Below are 23,774 nucleotides of genomic sequence, written 5' to 3'. Positions count from 1 at the left end.
ATTGTAATCTATAATATTTATATTTGTATCTATAAAATCTCTAGAATTAAGAATAAAAAATTATGATAGACAATTCCTCAATTATATGATCAATTTTAAGAAATTTTAATTTCTTAATTTACCCATCAATTAGTTGTATATAAACTTAAGGTGCTTGAATTAATTCATAAAAGTAAATTTTTAATATACATTCAGTTTTACTCTTAATTCTTTGCATAGTTTTATTTTTTAGTTTTTTCACGTCAAATTGTGGCAGGCCAAGGTTCCTCCAATGTAGGAGTTGTGAATGGTGACCTCTCTAGTGAGGACCTAAAGGAAGATCAAAAGAAGGCTTCCTCGTTTAGCAAGAACAGTGAATCTTTGGAACATCTAGAGAAGGTATAAAGCTGTTGATTCACTAAAATTCTTGAATCTTGTTTGCTATTTCCTTCTGATAGAATGAAAATTACTAAAAGTTCTTGGCTGCTGAATTGCAAGTTGGTCACAAAATTTTGTTTCTTATGGAGAAACCTTAGAATTTAGTTATTCAGGAAAAAAATGCAGTTAAAGTATGTTAATAGCTGGGGCAATCTAATGTTTAGGTCTCCAGTTGAATGTGACTTGTATTCTGCTATCAATGCATGTTCAATCAACTTGAATCATAATTTTACGGTATTTTGGGTTCATCCCTCAATTGTGTCTCCTTCTTGGATCTTCTATATCCAGATCAGAGTTCACAATTGAATATAATAGCCTCCTCACCCTAATTGTTATTATTCTTTTCGTTTCATTGTTTTGTAATGGGTGTGAACTGCCTTATCCTTCCACTCTCCCATCCTTGCTTTATTGATTGAACATAGGATAGGATTCACATTTACACGTCTTTTAGCATAAATCTTAAGTGGAAGAGCTGGATACGAGAAAAGACCTTTTTTGTTATTTTTATTGTTAATCATTGTTCATTTTCATTAAATATTTTTTAATAAGTTATCTAATTATTTCGAAATTCACTGTATCTTAGGAAACGGTTTTGAAGTATGCACTAGTACAGCCGCTATAGAAAACAAATATTCTGAAGAATACATGCAGGAAGACAGGAGGGCGTGACAGAAAAAGGAGAAACATGGTAGTGATGAAGTCAGGATCTCAAGTCAATCAAAAGCGAGAGGACGAGTTGATTTGCCTGTTAAATTGGATGCAGGGAGAAGAATGATACTCCTGGCACCATCGAGAGTCTGTGAAGCTCATCAACCATTATTAATATGATCGAAATCGAGTGTCTTTGGGCTTGATGGCATTTCTCTAGATGGAGGGTATGTTGCCCTTTGGTGATATCTGGTTTGTACGTGACTCTTTTGCAGAAACAGCTCAACAAGCAAAATACAGGACAACATAAGATTTTGGAGGTTTCACATTATACCTTTTGTAACTTGTAAGAGCTCAAACATGACTGATTCGTTCAAATGATTATTCTGTACAAGTTTAATAATAAATAAAAGTTCGGTTTTTGCAATTTTCTATGCGCACGCATGTTTGAATAATTTGATATTAGTATTCAAAAAACAATGCTACTAATGACAACTGCTTGGTAAAAGCCCTCGAGTTCATATATTTGATTGCAGGACAGCTGGAGTTGCTCCATTCGAACTAGCACGTGTTGTATAAGTTCATTCATATGACCTTTTTCTTACAAAGAAATCTCGAAAAAAGAAGAAAACAAACATTGAATGAGACGAGACTTGTAGGCCTTGTCCTTGAGCATAGAGGTTTCCCACGTACCTGTTGTAACTAAATCTATGGATAGTTCATGTGCCCTTGCTCAATTGGACGTTCTCGGGTTTTTTGTGAGCTTGGTCGAAGACCCACTTAAACTTCAAACTGAAAAAGGCTTAATCAACCGATGCTGAATACAATTGCCCTTCTCCGGAGACTTTTAAGACGACAAAGGAGGTCAGAAAATCAAAAGAAATTGGGTGCCTTGGCGTATACGATGAGCACATTTTTACACATCTTTTTAGTTGCATGGAAGTTCTACTTACAGGCACGACAAGGAAGGTCTCAGATTCAATTTTCTTGAGGCTTGGTAATGGTCCCTCATTTCACTTTCAGGGTTTATTAAACGGTCACAATTGCAAATTTCTAATATGTAATTCTATGAAAAACAGCATAGTATCTTTTATTCAAAGCTGACAATAAAACTGACAATATAAATTCAGACATAATTTTAATTGATTCGTATAATTATTTTTAAAACGTAATATTTAATAAATATATGTTTAAATTTTGATATTTACAATCTCTTTTTTTGTCTTCAAATTACGACTTTTTTAATGAATAAAAAATTGATTAATTGATTATGTCTTGTAAAAAATGGAAGTTTATGATTTTTTCTGTCCCAATAATTCAAAATGTATAAATAAATTATAGCTGTCCGATAATCAAATGTTCGTCAATTTTATTTTATTTTTGGTAATATGATTAGGTCGTATTTTTCTGATTATCACAAGAATATATTTGCAAGTAATGGAAATAAATGCCAAAAAATCCACATGAATCCTTTGAGGTAAACCCAAAGAAGAAAATTCCTTTGGTAATGCCATAGTGAGCTCTAGTGATCATTCCAATCAGAACCGACCTTTGATCATGGAGCATCCAGGGTTTTATTTTTGTCATCATGCATGTCACAAATCCATTTTCTTTCTCTTCATTGATTAACCACCAATTTAACTGCTTTTTTATTAAAAAAATTTTTTCTTAAAAAAATGTCAGAGGGATTTATAAAGATTAGTAATTTATTCAGCTCCTTTGCAATTGTTGCATGGACATATTACACATGTACATACAGAAGTAAAGATAAGGTTTTCAGAAGAAGACATTGTTGCAGTATATTTTTAACATAACTTATTTATTTTTATTAAAAAAAAAAAAAAACTTGCAAATAATGGATGATGAAGCTGACCCGGTTGACCCCTCATCATTGTTTTAGTATTACAAACAGGCAAATACTAAAACAAAACTAGACCAGTAATCTTCAGCCAAGTACTTGATCACATATATTCTCCCCCATCCAGGTTTCTGATGTGATAATGTTTACAGAAGATGCTCGATGAAGTATTTAAAGAATAAATATATAACTCCTATTAGTTTATTGTTTGAAGCACTAATGATTTCACTTAAGTATATATAAATCCTAGTGAGGTATTTTGGCTTTATAATATTTTATGCTAAATTAAAGATCAATGTAAAATCTGATATTAGAATATTGTATTTTTAATTTTAATAACCAAAGGTTAACTTTTGATAATATCAAGTAAAAAAATCAATAACAAATAAATTTAATATTTTATTTTCCTTGATTAAGAGTAAACGGATTTCTAAGTTTGACTAGTATTATTATTGTTTTGAGCAAGCTAAAGTAAGAAAGGAAGAGAAATAATTTCCTGTGTCTGCATAGTAAAAATTTGGCAAGAATTACTAGGTAAAAATTAAGTCCTTCTCTTTTACGGCATGCATTCAAGTACATCAAACTCATTTTATCTGCCTTTCAAGGAAGTTGCAGCATCATGAGAAAATTTTTTTTCCCAAACAAATGACAGCTAATGAAGATAGGTATGGTTTTTTTCTAACACATGGCACATTGATGCCAGGGTCCACTCAAAGTGTTTAACCAGGCTTTAAGTTCAAAACCCATTTTTGTTTAATTTAGACCTTATTTGAAAGGTTAGCGGAATAGGTTTTTTATAACTTCACTGTGGGTGTTAGAATGTACTTGATGGTTGAAGTCTGGGTTCCATACTAATTGATTAAGAGCTAAGACCAGACCCAGAGTCTAGACCTGATGTCACCAATTAGTAGCCTTGATAATACTAGTGTTTTGAAAGACAAAATGATAGGAGAAGTCAAAATTGGCTGATAAGTATCTGAAGATTCATGAGCATTTTTTTTTTGTTCTGATGTGAAAAGTTCTACTTGTATAGTTAATCTGAAATCCTGAAACTTACTCTAAATCCAAGCCTGATCAACAAGTTAAGGGGTACAACAGTATGTAGCAGAGTACTATCCAAAATTCCAAAAGTTAGATGCTTCCAAATATCATAGAAATGAATCAGAAAGTGAACCAGAGAAAATACCAAGACTGATAAGAGAAGTCCATGTCCTTTTCGCACCATAAACCTTTGCAAAATTCCAAAGTTTTGGTTTGCCAAACGATTTTTCACCTTGGAAACTTCATGGTAACTCCAATTTAACAGCAAAAGAGAAAAAAGGGTCCCCTGTTTTTGTTCACCACCTCTTCGGCTCTCTTATCAATTATCATCTTTGAGAGAAAAAAATTTACCCCCTCAGATTTCGTTGAACCAAAGGTTGTGGTCAGCTGCCATAGTTTACAGGAAACTGACGTGTAAAAATTGTCTCAGGAAGTATAAATTTATGGGGGTGAAATGTGTAGCAAGAAAGACACCTCATCGCTTTGAAAAACGTATAGATATGGAGAAGAAGGGAGGCTTTCACCTCTTTCTTTGAAAAATCACACACCAATAAAGCTGAAAAAGAAAAAAAAAAAGAAGAAATTCTCTACTTTTTTTCAAAAAAAAAATTTCCTTTCTAAAATCCCAACCACAATCCATTTCTCAAGTCCCTTCAGATAAAACAGAGCAGAGACTCTGATTAGATATACCCACTTTCCTGTTCTTCCAATTTGATCTAAAATTTTGCAGTTTTCTTATTTTTGGGTGGGAATTCTGTTCAATTATTGACGGATGCAGATGGATTTTGAGGAATCGTGGGTCTTTCTGATATGTAATTTCATCTCTATGTTATACTGCCTTGATCTATAATTATCATATTATAGAATTAGAGAAAAAAAAGTTATTAAACACGTAATTTTGCTCTATTCTTTTTGTTCTTTGGATTCTCCATTTTTCTGCTTCTGATGGTTACGTGATCGAGTGTACTTTGTCAATTTTGATTATCTGAAGGTTTTGATCATCTGGGTTTCTCAATAAGATGGATTATTATCAAGAAAATATATCCCCTGTTTTTTGATCGGTGGATGTTGATTTTGCTTGCCTGGTTAATTTTTGATCAGGTCAATGATCAATCTGACCTTTTCTTAGGCAGTTTACGTGAACTTGAGTGTCTCCTCCTAGAATTCTTTGCTTTTCTGGGTTTTCTTTTGAGTGTGGAATATGCTTTTCATGGAGGAATAGTATTCTTGTTTTCAAAGTTTTCTTCTTTCGGCGTTTCCTCCTTCAATTGCGTGGTTTAAAATTTCTGTTTTTCGATCATCTATACGAGCTTTTCTGCTACAGTTTTTGCCGTTTTGGTGTCTCTGTGCTTGGCCATTTTGGCTTTCCGTTCACAATTTGGATCATTCCACCTGGTCTATTTCTGTCGGCTGTGTGTAAATAATTGGATGATCGGACTCTGCATAAATATTTGGCTTTGATCATCTCATTCTCAGCCTCTCCTATTGGATAACGTTGCTCACGTGGTTTAAAAAATACCCTTTGATTTGTGGTGTAAAATGTTTTTCTTTTTTCTTGTTGTGATATAAGGAGTTTTTATGAGAATCTCTTTTCGTTTTCTATTTGTAGGTTTGAGACTTGAAGTTTGCTGAATCAATCCATTATTTAAGGTAGATATTGTTGGCACTTGTAGATTGAACCAATAAGTCAACAAAGTTTTAGTATTTAGGAAGTAGTTTGGATCATTGTACCCATCATTGTCAGAAATTTATATCATCTCATTGCCAAGGTTGGGCACTGCAAAACTTGGACAGTGCCCATGGATGCCACAACAAGCGGAACCCCAACTATTCAGTACCATAACATACCTGATCAACCAATTACTGCTATTGTTGCTGCTCCTGTACCCACATTTCAGCGACAAGTACGTCATTGCTTTGGGGACTCCACTCCTGGAGAATTCCCCTTAGCTGCCAATCCTTCTATTGTTCTTCATGTCCTTACTGCGTGTAATTTGGACCCTCAAGATCTTGCAAAACTAGAGGCAAGTGGGTTTTTTCTTAACTTTCTGAAAGTGAAGCTCCTTTTGAGTGTTAGAATTGATAATGTTGGCTGATTTGATTTTGTAAACATGTGTTCCAGGCAACATGCTCCTTCTTTAGGCAGCCAGCAAACTTTGCCCCTGATTATAAATTGTCCATATCGGAGCTTGCTGCTCTTGACATGTGCCAAAAGAGAGCTATATTTAAGCCAATGACTGACGAAGAACGTCAAAGTTTTAAGCAAAAATGTGGGGGATCGTGGAAATTGGTCCTCAGGTTTCTGCTATCTGGGGAAGCGTGTTGCAGGAGGGAGAAATCACAGGCAATTGCAGGGCCTGGTCACAGCATTGCTGTGACATCAAAAGGAGTAGTTTACTCTTTTGGCTCTAATAGTTCCGGACAGTTAGGACATGGCACTACTGAAGATGATTGGCGGCCTCAGCAAATAAGGTTGCCAATATTTTTATCCCTTTATGCGTGGTTCTGTAAAAGTATAAATGCAAAGAGTTAATGCAACTCCATTATATTGTAGATCTCTGCAAGGCATTCGAATTATCCAAGCAGCAGCTGGGGCTGGCAGGACAATGCTGATTAGTGATGCTGGGAGAGTTTATGCCTTTGGAAAGGATTCCTTTGGTGAAGCAGAATATGGGGTTCAAGGAACTAAACTAGTTTCAACTCCGCAGCCTATTGAGTCTTTGAAAGACATATTTGTGGTGCAGGCTGCAATTGGAAACTTTTTCTCAGCTGTTTTGTCCAGAGAGGGCAGAGTTTACACATTCTCTTGGGGCAAGGATAGCAAGCTTGGTCACCAAACTGAGCCAAATGATGTGGAGCCCCGGCCTCTTTTGGGGGCATTAGAGAACATACCTGTTGTGCAAATTGCAGCTGGATATTGCTACCTTCTTTGCCTAGCTTGTCAACCAAGTGGCATGTTAGTTCATCCGAATGCCTTTTAAACTGGCTCCTTAAATTTATTTTTAAACTGGCATGCAAACTGTTCTTATCATAAACTAAAAATCATCTTCACATTAGAGGGCATCTAATAGAAGCATACTTCTGTTTCCTTCCATATTTTAGGAAAACTCTCATATCTGAATTAGCTTTCAGAAAGGTTTGATGACTTACCATCATAAATCTTTGAAATAATGAATGACAGTCCTGAATTCTGAAATTCTTATAGTATTTGTCTTTTCTAGAATCTCAAACTACATCCATCTTGTTGTTCCATATATAGGCACATGTCATTATTTGATCATTGGAATGTGTTTTAGGAATAATTACTTAGTGGTGTGCCCTTCTTTTGGAATCATTAGGTCAGTGTACTCTGTCGGGTGTGGCTTGGGCGGAAAGCTTGGACATGGGTCAAGAACTGATGAAAAGTACCCTCGATTAATTGAACAATTTCAACTTTTGAACCTTCAGCCAATGGTGGTTGCTTCTGGTGCTTGGCATGCAGCTGTTGTGGGTCGGGATGGAAGGGTTTGCACCTGGGGTTGGGGACGTTATGGGTGCTTAGGTCATGGAAATGAAGAGTGTGAATCAGTTCCTAAGGTGGTAGAAGCATTAAGCAAGGTCAAAGCTGTTCATGTTGCTACAGGGGACTATACAACCTTTGTGGTATCTGATGATGGTGCTGTTTACTCTTTTGGTTGTGGGGAATCTGCTAGCTTAGGACATAATACTGCCGCTGAAGGACAGGTTTGAACTTCCCTTCCCTTCTAATATTTCATACTATTTCACTATTTTCTAATAATAGTATGCACATTGGATGATTCCTGAAATAATTTTTGAGAAGGAAAATGATATTAACCATTTAGATTAGTTTCAAAGCTGCAATGCATTTTCTATGTAGTTCCTTGTAGTTTCTTGTAATATACTTATGTCACGGACCTAAGGAAGAGTCCTGAATCTCATATCGAACATAATAGGAGTGTCACTGGAATATAAAAGGGTTCACACTATCTCTTCCTTGTGAGGTGCCTTTTATAGGATAAAACCGTGAGGCCAGGACGGTCAGAACGGATAATATCTCACAAGGGTGTGAATCGTAGCGGTTAGGCTGATCTGGGACGCTGGATGAGTGGATACCCGAGTTCCGGAGCCGCGCGGGTTCGGAGCCTAAGTCTCGACCTGTGACAAGTGGTATCAGAGTCAGCCCTAAACCGTTCGATTCACGTCAAGCTCCTCGAGGGAGGTAGGCAGGGTGACTAGCCTCTGTGGCGAGGGCATCACGAGGTTGGGTGGGGGAGAATGTCACGGACCTAAAGAAGAATCATGAATCTCACATCGAACATAATAAGAGGGTTACTGGGGTATAAAAGTGTTCACACCATCTCTTCCTTATAAGGTATTTTTTGTAGAATAAAACCATGAGACAGAGGGGTTAGAGCGGACAATACCTCACAAAGGTGTGAACCGTGGCGGTTAGGCTGATCTGAGACGCCGGATGAGTAGATGCTCGGGTCCCGGAGCCACGCAGATTCGGAGCTTAAGTCTTGACTCGTAACACTTGCATATGCCTCGGAGGGCATTTATGGTTTAACCTGTAGAGAAGCATTTCTTTTTCCTATTGTCCCCATTGAGTGTGATCTGTTTGTTTCCAAATACTGAAATAAACACACCATTATGATATGCAATGTCGCTTCCTCTTAACGTTGTTTTGAGAGATCAACTTTAGAAAGTTCTAGATTTCAAAAGAAGTGATGCAGTGAAGCCACAGCATCTGATGTGGATTCATCAAGTCAGCCGCTGTCCTTGAAGAATTGGCATTGTCCTTGTCATGCACATACTAGTTTTAATTGGACACTGATATTAGTATAACAATGTTGTCCTTGAACATGATAAGGGGGCATATGAATTCATTGAGTGACCAAAAGTGTTAAAAAAAAAAAAATTTATTTGTAACCCAAAACTTAGCTCAATTGGTTCATATTGCTACTCTTTAAGAGGTGGTATCTAATAAGTCTAGGGTTCAAATTCCAGTATATGCAACCCCTTCTCTTATTCCTACACTGCTGCTTCTTTTGTACCAAAATATGTTCATCCAGTCATTATGGTTTATTGTTTATCTGGCAGGAAAACAGACATGCTAATGTGTTGAGCCCAGAACTGGTAACGTCATTGAAGCAAGTGAATGAACGGGTGTTGCAGATCAGCCTTACAAACTCCATATACTGGAATGCCCATACATTTGCACTCACTGAATCAGGGAAGCTTTATGCATTTGGTGCAGGAGACAAAGGTCAGCTAGGCATAGAGCTAGTTAACAATCAGACAGAAAGGGGAAACCCCGAACGGGTTGATATTGATCTCAATTAGGAATTCTATGGTTTCCCCTCCCATCTCTTACATCATGTCATCCTTTAGCTTATCAAATCACACACTGGATTTGGTGTTTAGATTTCCTTGTTTAGTTTGTAAATAGAAACAAACAAAAAAAAAAATGGTCGATTTCCCAAGAAAATAGTTAGCACATAGGCCTTAAGTTGTTAATAGTTGAAACATCTGTTAAGGTTCATTGATTACTTATTTATGTTGAATTGCATTCTTGAATCCACTGATATTCAACTGTTTTAGTTGATAGCCAATGGACACTGGAGCAGTTTCAGACTTTTGAGGTCCATTTGGGAGGTTCAGTCATAAATCACGCTCTCTGGTGCAGTGAGAGGCTTCCAGTCGGGCTCCCAAATGGAGCCTTGATCAAAGGGCCAACTTCCATACAGCTAATGAAATGTTCCACTTCTCCCTTCTTCCTGTAAGATTTGTGGCAAAATCATTGGAAGGGTCTCTTTTATATGGTAAGTTCAGAATAATATCAAGGGATGTGAATTTTTCCTACCAAAACATAAAGGTTTAAAATTGGCCCACTGCCTTCTGCAATTATTTTATATTTGCTTATTGAAAAGTGATAAATGATAAAAAAAAATTATGAGTAATTGAAAATTAATTTTAATATTTACTCTATTTCGTTAAAAATAAAAGGTTTAGATTTGAAAACAAAAAAAAAAAAATTGAGATAAATGATAAATTTGTCACTTTATATTTTAGGTGAATGTGAATTTTGTGATTGTATTTTAATTTTATTGAATTGTCATTTTACTTTCAAATTTGATGATTTTTAAATAAAAATTAATAGAAATAGAATATTTTGTTAATATATTTAAAATAAATTTTTAATAAAACAAAAATTTATGATATGAATATTTCACCGTCATCATTATTTTTAAGTTATCTAATTAATTTTCTCTCATCCAAATACTCCTTAGCATTATTCTTTCATCTTTCAACAGTTCATTCTACCATGAATATTTTTGTAAAAGTATATATCTTCAATTTTTTATCCAAATTGGCGTTTGAGTTTAAAAAAAAAATTATTGTCCCACCATTTTTATTTACTGAGTCACAATTTACAAATGAGATAAAAAGAACTTGGTTCTCAATCATTTGTCCACGTTGAAACTACCCATTATCCTGTTTGATTTGCTGGTCTGGATACTCATCCAGACAGAAAGCCTAGCACAAGCATTATGAAGCCAGTTGGCTCTTGAAGTCTGCAGTCTGAACTGAGCTTGGTGATCTAGGCCTCAATGTGGGCTTTAAATTTGTTTTAGTTTAAGCTACATACAAACTCTCTGGTTGCTGTTTAGGCCATTCCATTTCTCGTATAGTCATGCACCGACTCCGAGACTTAGCATTTCGGAGCTTGATCACCGATTAGTAGGATGGCAAGATGATTCATATTTGATAAATTTTGATCCGCTCAGATTTAATATAATTGATTTTTTTTTTTAAATTGATGGTCGGATTGTTAGTGGATTGGATTTTTTTTTTAAATTGAAATCAAATTGAAGTCAGATATTAGGTAACATCATCTCAATTGGAGTATATTTAAAATATATTCTTTTTATTATTTATTTAATTTTATATTAATATATATTATATTAATAAAATATTATATTTATATATTTAATAATTTAATTTAATATCTTAATTTAATAAAATATTATTTATATTAAATATTTTATAAATATTATATTAAATTAAACTTATTAAATTAATTTTAAATTGAACGACAACAATTTATTAATATGCATATTAAATATAAAAAAAAATTTGATATTAAAATTGAATATACATATTAAACAGTCGAATCCAAATTAAAACGAATAAAAAATCGACTTGACTCTAGCTATTGTCATCCGTACCGAGCCCTACCAAATAGTGAATTGTGGATTAGGCCGTAAGGTCCAATAACTGGGATATTCCTTAGCTGCATCGATTTCTACCAACTTTACTCAGGCTTCGAACCTCTTCAATGCCCAATTTCCTCTTAGTTGCAAGTAAATACGTAAATAATATTTTAATACTTATAAATTATTTAAGTTCGATTTAAATAAAATTTAAATTCGATTTTATTATTATTAAGTTAGACTCGAGTTCGAATAATTTAATTTATTGATCAAATAACTCAATTTATTAATTGAGTCGAGTTCGAACATTCTTATACTCGATTTGAATAATTAACGAGCTTAATTGAGTTTTTATATTTAAATATATTTTTATTATTTTAATTAATAAAATATCTCAAATTTGAACTCGAACTTGAATATAAATAATCGAGTTTTTTTCGAATATAAAAATCGAATTTATTTTTACATGTTAATAAAACTTAATTGAACGAGCTCGAGTTACGCGATTTTTATTTTGAGTTGAGTTCAAACTAAAAAAATAAACTCGATTGAGTTCGAGTCGAGTTTTGAACTTAAATTTCGAATCGAGCTCAAACTTAATACTGTATCAATTAGAATTCAATCAATTATACTTTTAGTTGCAAATAAAGGTGATAGTAGAGAGGCTAACTGGGTTGGATTGATTTTATTTTATATGGATAAAATTTTAATCATTTAATTTTTTTTTTGTTTTTAGTGAAGTGTTGCAATATTTCCATTTGCAAAGTGAAAGTTCTTCCTTGTCTCATGTTTTCTTGTTTCTAATCTTTAGACTTTTCCATAATTTTTTTTATAAAAAGAATTATTATAAGTTTTAAAATTATAATCTTAAACATGTTAAATACTATTTTTTAAAATAATTATATAAATTAATTAAATTAATTTTTAAATTCGTCCTCATCTCATCATCAACATTAAAGACTAATGTCTAGACTGTCAAATTATAATAACTTATCATCCAACTTTATTCATGTGAGATTTTCCTTTCTTGTAACTTAAGTAAGATTGTAATCCGGCAAAATGAATAGAGAAGAAGTTCGGTCCATATACTTATGATGCAAGTTAGACTAATACAATGAATTTTCTTTTTTTTTTTTTAATATTAATTTGTGATTAGAGAGAGTCAAAAACCATCATTTTGCAATTTGTTGTCCTCTAAAATATAAGGACGTTGGCTATTATGTTAGTACTCTTATTAGTTTCACAAACTTCCACATGATCCAATCATTAAGAGTGGGTTGATTTCTCCCTCTCTGGATTATTCATTATTATTGCTTCATTTTGGATGGTAGTGAAAGGAATCCAATCCACGTGTTATTGCATTGTTTTTAACTGAACCACTGATCATTCAAATTAAGCATAAATTAAATTATTCCATGTGAAATTATAATTTACTTAATTTTATTTGATTAGAGATTTTATAGTATTTAATAGTGATTTTAAGTCCCGATTAATTCGGAATCAAATAGGATCAAACTCTAAAAAAAAAAAACCTTTTTTAAATTTATTTTTTTATTTACAAGATTCGAAATCGAAATATTACTTAAGTAAAATCGAGCTTATTATCATTTAGACCAACAAATGTTGATTAATTTACTCAATGGGTATCTTCTTTATATTTCATTGTATCATTTTATTTGTTCATATTTTATTTTTTTGTCAAATGAACATAATTTTGACATTTTTTAATATCAAATAGAATTAAAAAATGATTTATCAAATTTCATGTTTAAAATTTTTTTTCAATAAATCAAGCATATATTATTTTAAAAAATAAGGTCAAAATTGAATTAATTTAACAAAAAATTCAAATAAAAGAAAATGGAGGGAGTATTATTGGTTTCTATATAAGATGGCAGCACTAATGTACATGCTTGGAACTTGCAATTTCTAGCCAAGCCACCAATCTCCTTTGATAAAGTATATTGATTTTGTTTGTAATAAGATTATCTAGAAAATTTTATATATAATTACATTAATGTAACTCAGGCTCGGAATAAAATTTGAGTGAAAATCTAAAATCCAAGTCCATACATATAGGCCTTTTCATTAAACTTTTTTTTTTTTTGCATTTTTAATAATTAAAATTTTCAAAAATTGAATTTATTATTGAAATTAAAAATTAAATAGTTTATTAAGAGCGTGTGATTTGTATTCATGATTATGCTTTAATAAAGTGATGATGGTGCACTTTCCATTGTTACTTTTCATCATCATGCGATATCCACCCAGATTCTATATGTCTTTAAAGTAAATAGAGAATTTTGTAGCAAAAGTTGTCATGAAAAGAAATTATTCTTCAATTCCTTTGAAAAAGTTGAAGGCCAACGTTCGGTTTTCTTCATCCTTTATTTTTTTTAAGTGTTAAATAATTATTTATTCCTGTATCACACATTTTTTTTAGCAATTTTGTATCTAAAAAAAAATAAAATTATCAATTTTATACTTTAGTTTTCATTCATCATCTATTTTGATATCTTAGTTTAATATTAGTAGTAAACTTATTGAAGCGATATGAAGTTTAATATCAGTAGTTAACTTATTAAAGTGATATGAATATCCAATAACATATTAATATGTGATAAAATTTTCAGTTAATGTCACATCAGTAATTGTCATATTAGTATTAAAAGAAAATTTTTTTTAATTCTCAAATTTTTAAAAAATCTAAAAATTTTTAGTAAAAATCTAAAAAATGAAACAATTAGGAAAATAAGAAAATAAAAAACTTAATAAAAATAAAATTTTCTTAAAATTAAAAAAAATTCACAAAAACTTTAAAAAATTGAAAATTAAAGCAATCTAAATTTAAAAAATATATATGAAAATCTGAAAATTTTTAAAATTAAAAAAAATCTGAAATATTTTAAAATTTTAAAATTTTTTTGAAAAAATAAAATATTTAATATTTAATAAAAATAAGAATTTTAAAAATTTTCAAAAAATATAAAAAAAAAATATAAAAAATATACATATAATTAAAAAATTAAAATTTTTCAAAATTTTTAAAAGTTTTCATTATCTTTTTAAAAGATGTATATTTTTATATTTTTCATTTTTTAAAAAGTTTTTGTGAATTTTTTTGAGTTTTAAGAAAATTTTCTTTTTTAATTTTTAAAATTTTTTAAGAATTTTTAGAATTTTTTATTAAAATTTTTAGATTTTTTTTAAATTTTGTATTTTTAAAATTTTTTTAAAATACTTCAGTTCCATATATCAAAGTAGATAATATAATACAATTTGAAGTATCAAATTAACAATTTTATTTTTTAAAATACCAAATTGATTAAAATATATAATACAATAGTCAACTATATATTTATCCCTTTTGTAAAAACTTATAAGATTTATAAAAAATTAATTCAAACTTTAAACCTTACTTTAAAAGAAAAACTAACAAGTAACAACCCATCAAATCTGAATTGATATAATATTTTATGTACCTTTATAAAGAAGGCTTTGTTTTTAAAAATCTTTTTTATGAATTATATATGAATAAAAAATAAAATCATGAACAAACAATTTTAAATATACATCAAAACAACAAAATCAATAAATAAATGAAACCAATAATTAATAAGTTAATATATAATTAAATAAAAATTTTTAAAAAATTTTAAACTTGAAACTTAAAATTTCTAAAATCTCATATTTACTATTGAGACAAGGATTGATTAGCTTTTTAAAAACTTTTTTAATCAAGTATTTTGGTAGAAGCCAAAATAGTACTATAATAAATGAGATACTATTTGAAAAAGCAACAAGTTTTTTTACCCAAAAAAATATTTTTATGAATCAATAATTCAATTTTTTTTGAAATAGGAAAAATTATTACAAGCAAAATTTGAAGAATATTATTTTTCAACCTATCTGAACAACTAGTAATAGGTGAAGCAACATTCCCAAATATCAAATTCAAATTTTATTATGAACCATTTGACATAAATAGCATTGAATTGGGATTAGTGGGATAAATTATGGTACAAAATTTTCTTTACACCACATCAAAGATTTTTCAGCCTTTATCAAAGCTAAATTTACTGAATTCATTAAAAACGATCAATATTTTTTCTATATTCATTTCAAAATTACCAATCTTTTGAAATCTTTCAAAGAGAAAGATTTATATAACCCTATCAAATCTGAAAAATGCAAAAATTAATGTTTGGACCTTTAATTGAACAACAATTAAACTCCATTGACAACCCAGAACAATTAAAGATTATTCTTTAAAAATTCAGTCAACCAAGCAAATATTAGTTCCAATGAGGAATATCTATGATGCAACATGCAAAATCCTTGATCAATGAGGTAACACAACCAAATTATCCAAGGATCTTAATTTAGACTAATGGTTGTAGAATCTTTATCGAAAGGACATACTCTTCACCGGGAATAAATTTTCACCCATCAGACCCAACAGCATTAAAGTTACTAACAAAGTTATCTCTAATGGAAGATTTAAATCATCTTTTACATCTTTTATTCCAATACCAAGAAGGTTGAAGTTTATGGAACAAATCCAGAACTAATTCACCACAGCCAGTTCAACCTAAAAATGAAGAATTAGTTAATCTAAATAACATCCAAGAAGGATAAGAATAAGCCATCCAAGAGAAGTGAAGCTTGACTTCCAAAGTTATCATACAGCTAAAATAGCTATCAGATAGCTCACCAACCTGTAGTCGACAATCTAAAAGAAAAAAAAGATGGCTAGTCACTGTAGTTACAATTAAAAGATGTATAGTAAAAGTCAGGAAATAATTAAAGTTGTACTGTTATACCTAATCAAGGTTAAACAACTAGGGTTAACCATTGGATCTGTTAAGAAAATCAGTAAGAATATTTTTAGTTCCTTTAATAAATTCAATATTAAAATTATATTGCAAAGAAAATTATACCATCTAATTTTTCTTGGATTAGTATTTATTTTCTTATTTTTAAAAAAATCACAAACAGCTTGGTTGTCTATTCTTATTATAAAGTTTGCATATGCAAGATAAATATGAAAAAGTTATTGCATTTTTTTTATTGCAAATAATTCTTTTTCAAAAATGATATATTTTATTTCGTTTGTTTTAAACTTTCTAAAATTATAGCCACCATTAAGTTCATTGTTTTGAACTTTTGCTTTTAACACACATTTCCAGTGTTCATATCAGACATTTGTTTCTAAAATTAATAAATTACCTATTTTAAGAAGATAGACTTCAGGAATATAAATAAGATTTGATTTTATCTGTTTGATAATATCAATATCTTGTTTTGTCCAATTAAAAAGGATATCATTTTTAAATTTTTCTTGTAAAAGTTTTTCTTTTTTAAAAAGATTTTTGATAAATTGTCCTCCATAATTAAGAAGATCTAATAATTGTTGTAAATATTTTTTATTTTCTAGTTGTTTTGGAAATTCTTCAATTTTGGAAATAATATGATCTTATAGAGTTAAACCATTAGAGGAAAGGTTTAATCCTACAAATTCAATTTTTGTTTTTTCTAGTTCAATTTTTTTGGGACTTAGTATAATCCCATGCTTAATAAATTCTTGGGAGATTAAATTTAGGTGTTTTCTATGTAAATCAAGATTTTCAGAAAAAATAGGGATATCATCTATATAGACACAACAAAAATTTTTGTATTTTTTAAAAATTGTGTCTATCCATCTTTGAAAATTTTGTGATACATTACAGAGACCAAATGGCATTACAGTCTATTGATATTAGCCTTGTGGAGCACTAAAAGCAGTTAAAGGTTTTGACTTTTTAGAAAGCATGATTTGCCAAAAACCTAATTTGTAATCGAATTTACTAAAATATTTAGTATTTTTTGCTAAATGTAGACACATATTTGTGTTCGGGGTCAATTAGGTCAATTTTATTATTATTACTAGTATTATAGTATAGTATATCACTATTATTATATTATTATTATGGTACTATATTATATTATATTATATTATAGTTATTATAATTATAATAATAATTATTATATTATAGTTATTATTATTATTATTATTTATTTTCTTTCCTTTCTCCTTAATTGAAGATCAAGAAACTGAAACTTGGGAATCAATTTAGTCAAAAGTTTTAATGAAGGTAACTATTGAATTCAATTGGGATTAAATTATAGGCCTGAGATTATGCTCGGGTAGAATCAAATTCCAATATTCAAGCTTGAATTGATTTTGTTCGTTTTCTAAAAATTCTCTTAAGAATGGCTATAAATTGAACTAAAAGTCAAAGGAACATAAAAAGGGGATTAACTGGAAGGTGAAAAGAAAACTTTGGAAAATTTAAGGGTGAGTTTTGATTACTGGGTATTTTTGTTCTAGAATTTTTGGATTGGGTTTTTCGGGGTTTGATTTAAAGTTTTGGGGCTTGGATTTAGGTTTCTAGGGTTGGAATTAGGATTTTGGAGAATTTTTAGATAAATCTGAGAAATTTTGGGGAGATCTGGGCTTTTTTAGGAAATTTTTTGGTTTTTTAAGATGAACATAAATTTTTTGATGAATTTTTCAGTGATTTGTTGAATTTTTTTGTCACATTTTGGCCAATTTTGTAGAAATCGATGGGTTTTTCAATTTTTAGTTGAATTTTTTGATGATTTTTTTAGAAATCGAAGGAGTTCTCAGTTTTTTATTGAAGTTTTCAGTGGGTTTATTGGGGAATTCTAGAGAAAAGGCAAATAATCCTAATGGTAGAGAGAGAGGGATCAGAGGGCATCTTAGATAAAAACTTTAAAGGATTTCTTTTATATTGCCCTAAAACAATAGCGTTTTTGTAGCCCAGGATTTGCGCTCTGACCCATTATCCGCACGTCAACCCGTGTACTAACTCGACCCGATCACAAAGTTTTTTTTTTCATTTTTATTTTATTTTTCAATTTTCATTTATTTTATATTATGAGGTTTTATTTTCAGTTTTTTTTCTATTTCATTATTATTCTATTTTATTGGTTTTTAATTATTTATCTTATTTAGTAATTCAATATTTAAAAAAAATCTTTTCTTTCTTAAAAACAAATAAAAAATATAATAATAAAAATAAAAACAAAAAATCTTTTTCAAATAAGTTTTCAAAAATGTATAAAAATAGAAAACAAAGAAAATCTCTTTCAAAATAAAATCCTTATAAAATAAATTTATGAATTCCACTAAACTATTGGAGAATTTTCATGGATTTAATTTTTTAAATGGAATCCACCAAATTATTGAAAAATTCCATGAATCATTTTTTTTTCAAAAAAATGATAATAATAATAATGAAAGAAAAATAAAAAATAATTTTTATCCTCCAAACTATTGGAGGATTACTTCAAATTAGTCTTACTAAACTATTGAGAGACTTAATTTAATTCTCAAAAATTTTTTTACAATAAAATCTCACTAAAATATTGAGAGATTTACTTCAAAGTAAATCCTACAAAACTATTAGAAGACTTTACTAATTTTTTAAAATAAATTGAACTAACAAATCTAATGATGAAACCTCTTCAGAATAAGACACTAGTCTTCATAAATATTTTTGAGGTGAGAATTATCTTAAATTGCTACCAAACTATTGGGACAATTTTAAGATTAGTTTTCAATATTTAATATTTTGGTAAACTTATAAACATATTTTAAGGCTTGGATAATTTGGAATCAAACTAGTACTATCCTTGAGATGATTGCTATGAGGGTGTTATAACATTCCTCACGCATAACCACACTTTTGAACTTAAATTCGGGTTTCATAGATGAAGATCTATTATTTAAAGATACATAAGTCAGTCTTGAGACTCCTCTTTAAATATGACAGATTCAATCAGGTGATCAATTACATCTAAATAAAAAAGATTAATGGTAATTTCTCTTATTCATGTTTAGTGGTGAGTCCATAGATCTATACATTATGATACTAAATTTATTAAAAAATCTTTTCTAGGTATAAAATACACATAAAAGACTAAATTTTGATTAAACCTTTTATAGTTGATTACCATCCTGGCTTTTTCTTGTTTTTGTTCTGCATGAAAGATCTCTAAGATTCATCAATCTAGGTTTGATTCATAATCAAAAGGTTTTGGTTCAAAATTTTAAATAATTTTTGGATTTATTTCTTTAATAGAAGTAATAGCAACATTTGTTAACTTTTAAATGGTTGTCCAATTTATTGAGAGATCTTGTACTACTTTTTTTAGATCAAAAGTTTTTGTTTTAATTCTAAGTCTTAAACAATTTTCTATTAAAGTATCTTTAATAGAGATAAAATAGTTTGGTTTTACTTTAAACCAAATTGCTCCATTAACTAAATTAGACTAAATTCCACCAATTATGGAATTAACATAGTTTGAAAATCTTTTATTAATTAAAACAGCTATAATCAGGAAGTCCTTCCTTATAATAAAAAGAAATTTATTTATATCATAATGGCTCCAATATGAATATATCTTTTTTGTTTTTACAATCAAATTCAAACTCATTTTCTAAAATCTTAGTATATTATTTATCACTAAGTTTGCTTTTGACCTACTTTGTAGCCTTTTATTTAAGGCAATATTTGATAACTTGTTTTTGGATATAATTTATTCTATTTCCTAAAGTATCATAAAGAGATATATTATTACTAGTACTACTACTAGAATTGGATTTTTTTATCCTTAATTCTAGGTAAGTAGAATAATTTTGTAAACATAATTCATCATATAATGAGAGAAGTTTGTGAAAATATTATTTTTTCCAAAATGCTAAATGATCTTCATCTAGTTTTTGATATTCACTCATATATTTTTTTGAGTAATCACTAAGATTTCTAATATTACAAAGTTTTAATTTTGACAGTATGTATTAAGCTTCACTATTTGGAACGGTTTCATCCATTCTGTCATAAAATTCATTTTCAAGATCAGAGTTAGACTTTTAAGTAAATCTGGAATAATGGTGATTTGATTTAAGAGATTCCTTTTTTGGGTTTTTCCTAATTCTGAATTTTCTCATTTTTTGAAAAATTGAAGAACATCACCTTGTCATGTACCATAAAAATAATTTAAAATTTTTTTTTGTCCAATTGTCTTTGTAGTGGGTTACTACTATAGATATTAATTATGCCCAATCATTTATGATTTTTTCATATTTTGATATGAGAGATTTTGATAGATCTAGATATGTTCCACCTATCGCCACATTTTTCTTGTTTAGAAAATCTATTGAATTATTAGAACTCTGGAATGTTTGCCCTAGTTCTATTTGTTTTATCTCATCTTTGGTTAGAAGAGATGGTTGATGTTGTTCTAGAATGTTTGGATTAGACATATCTAGAAATCTTAATAAATCATCAGTTTCTGAGTTAGAAACTTTACCAATTTCTTTTACCATGATCCAATTTTTGTGGATTAGGTTTTTCTTCTTTTGTTTGTTCAGAAGTTTCTGACTCTATATCTGTGTTAGATATTTCATCTTTCACTACTGGATTATTAGCTAAGATATCGTCAAAATTATCATCAATGCTTTCATCACTAGTTTCTTCTGTTGTATCATAATTAAGCATATAATGATAATTAAATTTTTTGAAGAGTGCTTTATACGTTTCATAAAATTTTTCAATCATTTGTAAATATTCAATTCTATTTTGAGGATTATCAGCTTTTTCCATTTTGTTTTTCAAATGTTCAATTAAGCTTTTATAAGATTCAAAGTCCAATTTCTCTTGTTTAGAGAATTTTGTTGGTTTTAAACATGATGAAGGTTTTTCATCATTTAAAATCATAATAGTATTTCCATAATATAAAGGTCCTAAAGTATTAATTGAAGATTTTTGCTCTACTAAACTATCTATTTTATTTTCAATTTTATCACTTTTTACAAATAGTTTTTTAAAGAAAGAAGATGATAAATCAACAAAACCATTTATACTATGACTTATAGCTTGGGGTTGTAATTCTAAAGATGATTTTATGTGCAAACTATGATTATAAAATTCATCTGAGCAAATACAATTATTTTCTTCAACTTGATCCATGTTTTTGGTGCTTAAAACCATCTTTCTTTCATTAAAAGTTTCACAAAAGCCAGTGAACAAGCTTAAAAAGCACAAATACCAACAACAAGAAAATTTCGATTCAGCCATAGTTAATCAACAAGCAAATAAGAATATATAAAAAATTTAAAATTTAGTGCAATTAATTTATACAATCATTATTAAATAATAATATTTAATAAACTTAAAATTCAAATTTTAACATCTATATATAATTCTTTTTCAAATTTTAAGATTGCGACGTTTTATATTTAAAAAAGTTAAAATACAAAACAAAAAAAAAAAAAAAGGATGTGCGAATTTCATGACTAATGGCTATGGATTGGCGAGCGGGGGCACATGGGCTGGTGGTCTCAGGCCATGTGATGTTTTTGACGTTTGGATAGATGAATCATAGCATACACATATAATATATGATGGGTGTAAAGACTATAGACGTTTTTTATTATTAAATCAGAGAAAAGAAACTAACATGATTTAATAAACAATGCATTATTTGGATAATTAAATCGTTACTTACTTAAGAATATTGAGAGAGATTTTAGAGCCTTTGCTTTAAAGTGAACAAGAAATTAAAACAAGCGGTAACTATAAGAGATGTTTGACAAGACACATATATGAAAGCAAAGTATAAACCAATTATGTTAAATATCATATTCTTGAATTTAATTTAATTTATTAAATTTTAAAAAATAATTGTATAAACCAATTATGTTAAATAGCATATTTTTTAATGACAATTTTAAATAAAGCAAGATTCTTGAAGGCAATAATTGTAGATGATAAAGTGGTCTTATCCATGTAACAATATTGCACAAAGGTGAGATCATCTCATGCATGCATTGTGCCTGCTATCATTTCTTTTCACGACTATTATATATATGCTCAGCGAACTTGGAAAAATTATTGTAGCTTATGACAAAAGAAAACTAAAGACTGGCTATGTATCTAACAAAAAGAAAATTAAAAAAAATGAAGGAAAATTAATGGCTGAGAATGACTTGCCACATACGTGACTTTGAGCATTAGCAAAAGACCTGTTAAGTGGATTAAGAATATTGCTACATAGTGCTGAATTGGTGATAGGAAAGATTGGAGTTTGCCTTTTGTAGTCACCAACTCACCCCTTCTTCACGTTGTCTATCTGAAACTTGGCCATCGACGGCTTCAGATACCCTGAGAATAGGAATCAAAGGCTTAGATTTTGAGCTCGATCGAAAATGAAGGATCCACCACATGCATGGGGCAGCTGGGAAGGAATTTTTAAGGGAACAAAGCTCACATGGGAGAATGTGTGCCTTCCCTACAGAAAGGGCGACCATTCACCAATTTCACGTACGGTACGGACCTCCGTCTGTCCACTATTCACTCCATGTTCCAAAACAACCAACACCCCGAAATGTTAAGGCAAAGAATTTGATTGTAATAAGACTCAACAATTATATATATATATATATATATATATATATATATAAAGCATAATTTTATTTCAATGCAGCGTTGCCTTCTCCATCGCAACTTTAATTTGCAAGTCCCCACTTCCATATTGCATGTGCTTTGCTTCAGAATATTCAGAGTTTCATTTTTTTTTATTTCAATGAAAGAGTTTTTGTTTAAGTACATATTAAACTTAATCTAAAATATTATTTAATGTCGCCACTTGTTAGCATAAAACCCATAATTTAATAAGAATGTTATTGTATTTTAATATAATATTTAATTCAATTAATTTATATAATTATTCTTAAAAATAATATTTAATAAATTTAAATTTTAAATTGCAGTGTAAATAATTTTTTCTCTTTATCTTTAAGTTATAATATCTTTTTATATTTTAAAAATAAATGTTAGTGTACTTTTTCAGCATTAATTATTTTTTGAAACTATAAAACATAATATATTTCTAAGTTGTGTTCTGACTATACATATGTTGTACTGACCATATGTACAGTTATCTCTTAACCAATTGCAAGGATTAAGAAAAGGAAAAGCAGCGGGCATTGGAATGCTAGCTGAATTGACATGGTTGTAATTGCCTTTGGATCGATATCTTATAATTTATTCTAAGATAAGCAAATAAAGCACATGCTATAGCAGTAAACATTTCACCTATAATTTTCTTAGTATAATCTTATCATTAATTAATCATAACAAAAAATTATGTAAAAATTTATTATTTAAAAATATGAATTTTACGTAATTTTTTATAAATTTTACATAATATTAAATTATCATTAATTAATTATATTATAATAATTATAAATAATATATTCTTATTACAGCACGTGGCTGAGCAGCTTTGAAACTCATCCTCTATCTATCCATTCACGGACAGATCTAACTGTAAGAGATAGGAAATTAAATTCTGACACCCATAATATTAATGAGTGTATGAATAATTTATGCATCAAAGTTGACAAAGCAGAGAGGATTTTCTTGATGTGGGTAAAAAGAGGAAAATGAAAGCTACAACAGCATTTAAAAAAAAAAAAAAAAAAAAGGTCTTCCAAATGAATTTATTGATGTCAGCTAAAATTTAAG

The 23,774-nt window shown here is 29.4% G+C and overlaps 1 protein-coding gene across 2 annotated transcripts; it reads left to right on the top strand.

Moving 5' to 3' along the window:
• Window positions 1-4,498: 4,498 nt before the first annotated feature.
• LOC111287098 (ultraviolet-B receptor UVR8-like) lies at window positions 4,499-9,545 on the top strand. Of its 2 annotated transcripts, none has more exons than XM_022877328.2 (6): window positions 4,499-4,776; window positions 5,574-5,988; window positions 6,087-6,436; window positions 6,519-6,920; window positions 7,303-7,687; window positions 9,065-9,545. In XM_022877328.2, the coding sequence occupies exons 2-6, from the start codon at window positions 5,764-5,766 to the stop codon at window positions 9,305-9,307; spliced, it is 1,605 nt and encodes a 534-aa protein (XP_022733063.1). In that variant the 5' UTR covers window positions 4,499-4,776; window positions 5,574-5,763; the 3' UTR covers window positions 9,308-9,545. The 2 variants fall into 2 exon arrangements, with proteins under 2 accessions (XP_022733063.1, XP_022733064.1); XM_022877329.2 differs by lacking the exon at window positions 4,499-4,776 and adding an exon at window positions 5,239-5,470.
• Window positions 9,546-23,774: the final 14,229 nt, after the last annotated feature.

This window comes from Durio zibethinus, chromosome 4 (genome assembly GCF_047325235.1).
Source record: "Durio zibethinus cultivar Kanyao isolate XHJ-2024 chromosome 4, ASM4732523v1, whole genome shotgun sequence".
In the NCBI taxonomy this organism is placed as follows: Eukaryota; Viridiplantae; Streptophyta; class Magnoliopsida; order Malvales; family Malvaceae; genus Durio; species Durio zibethinus.
The sequence above is the reverse complement of the archived record's forward strand: the minus strand, read 5'-3'. Positions and strand labels throughout refer to the sequence as shown.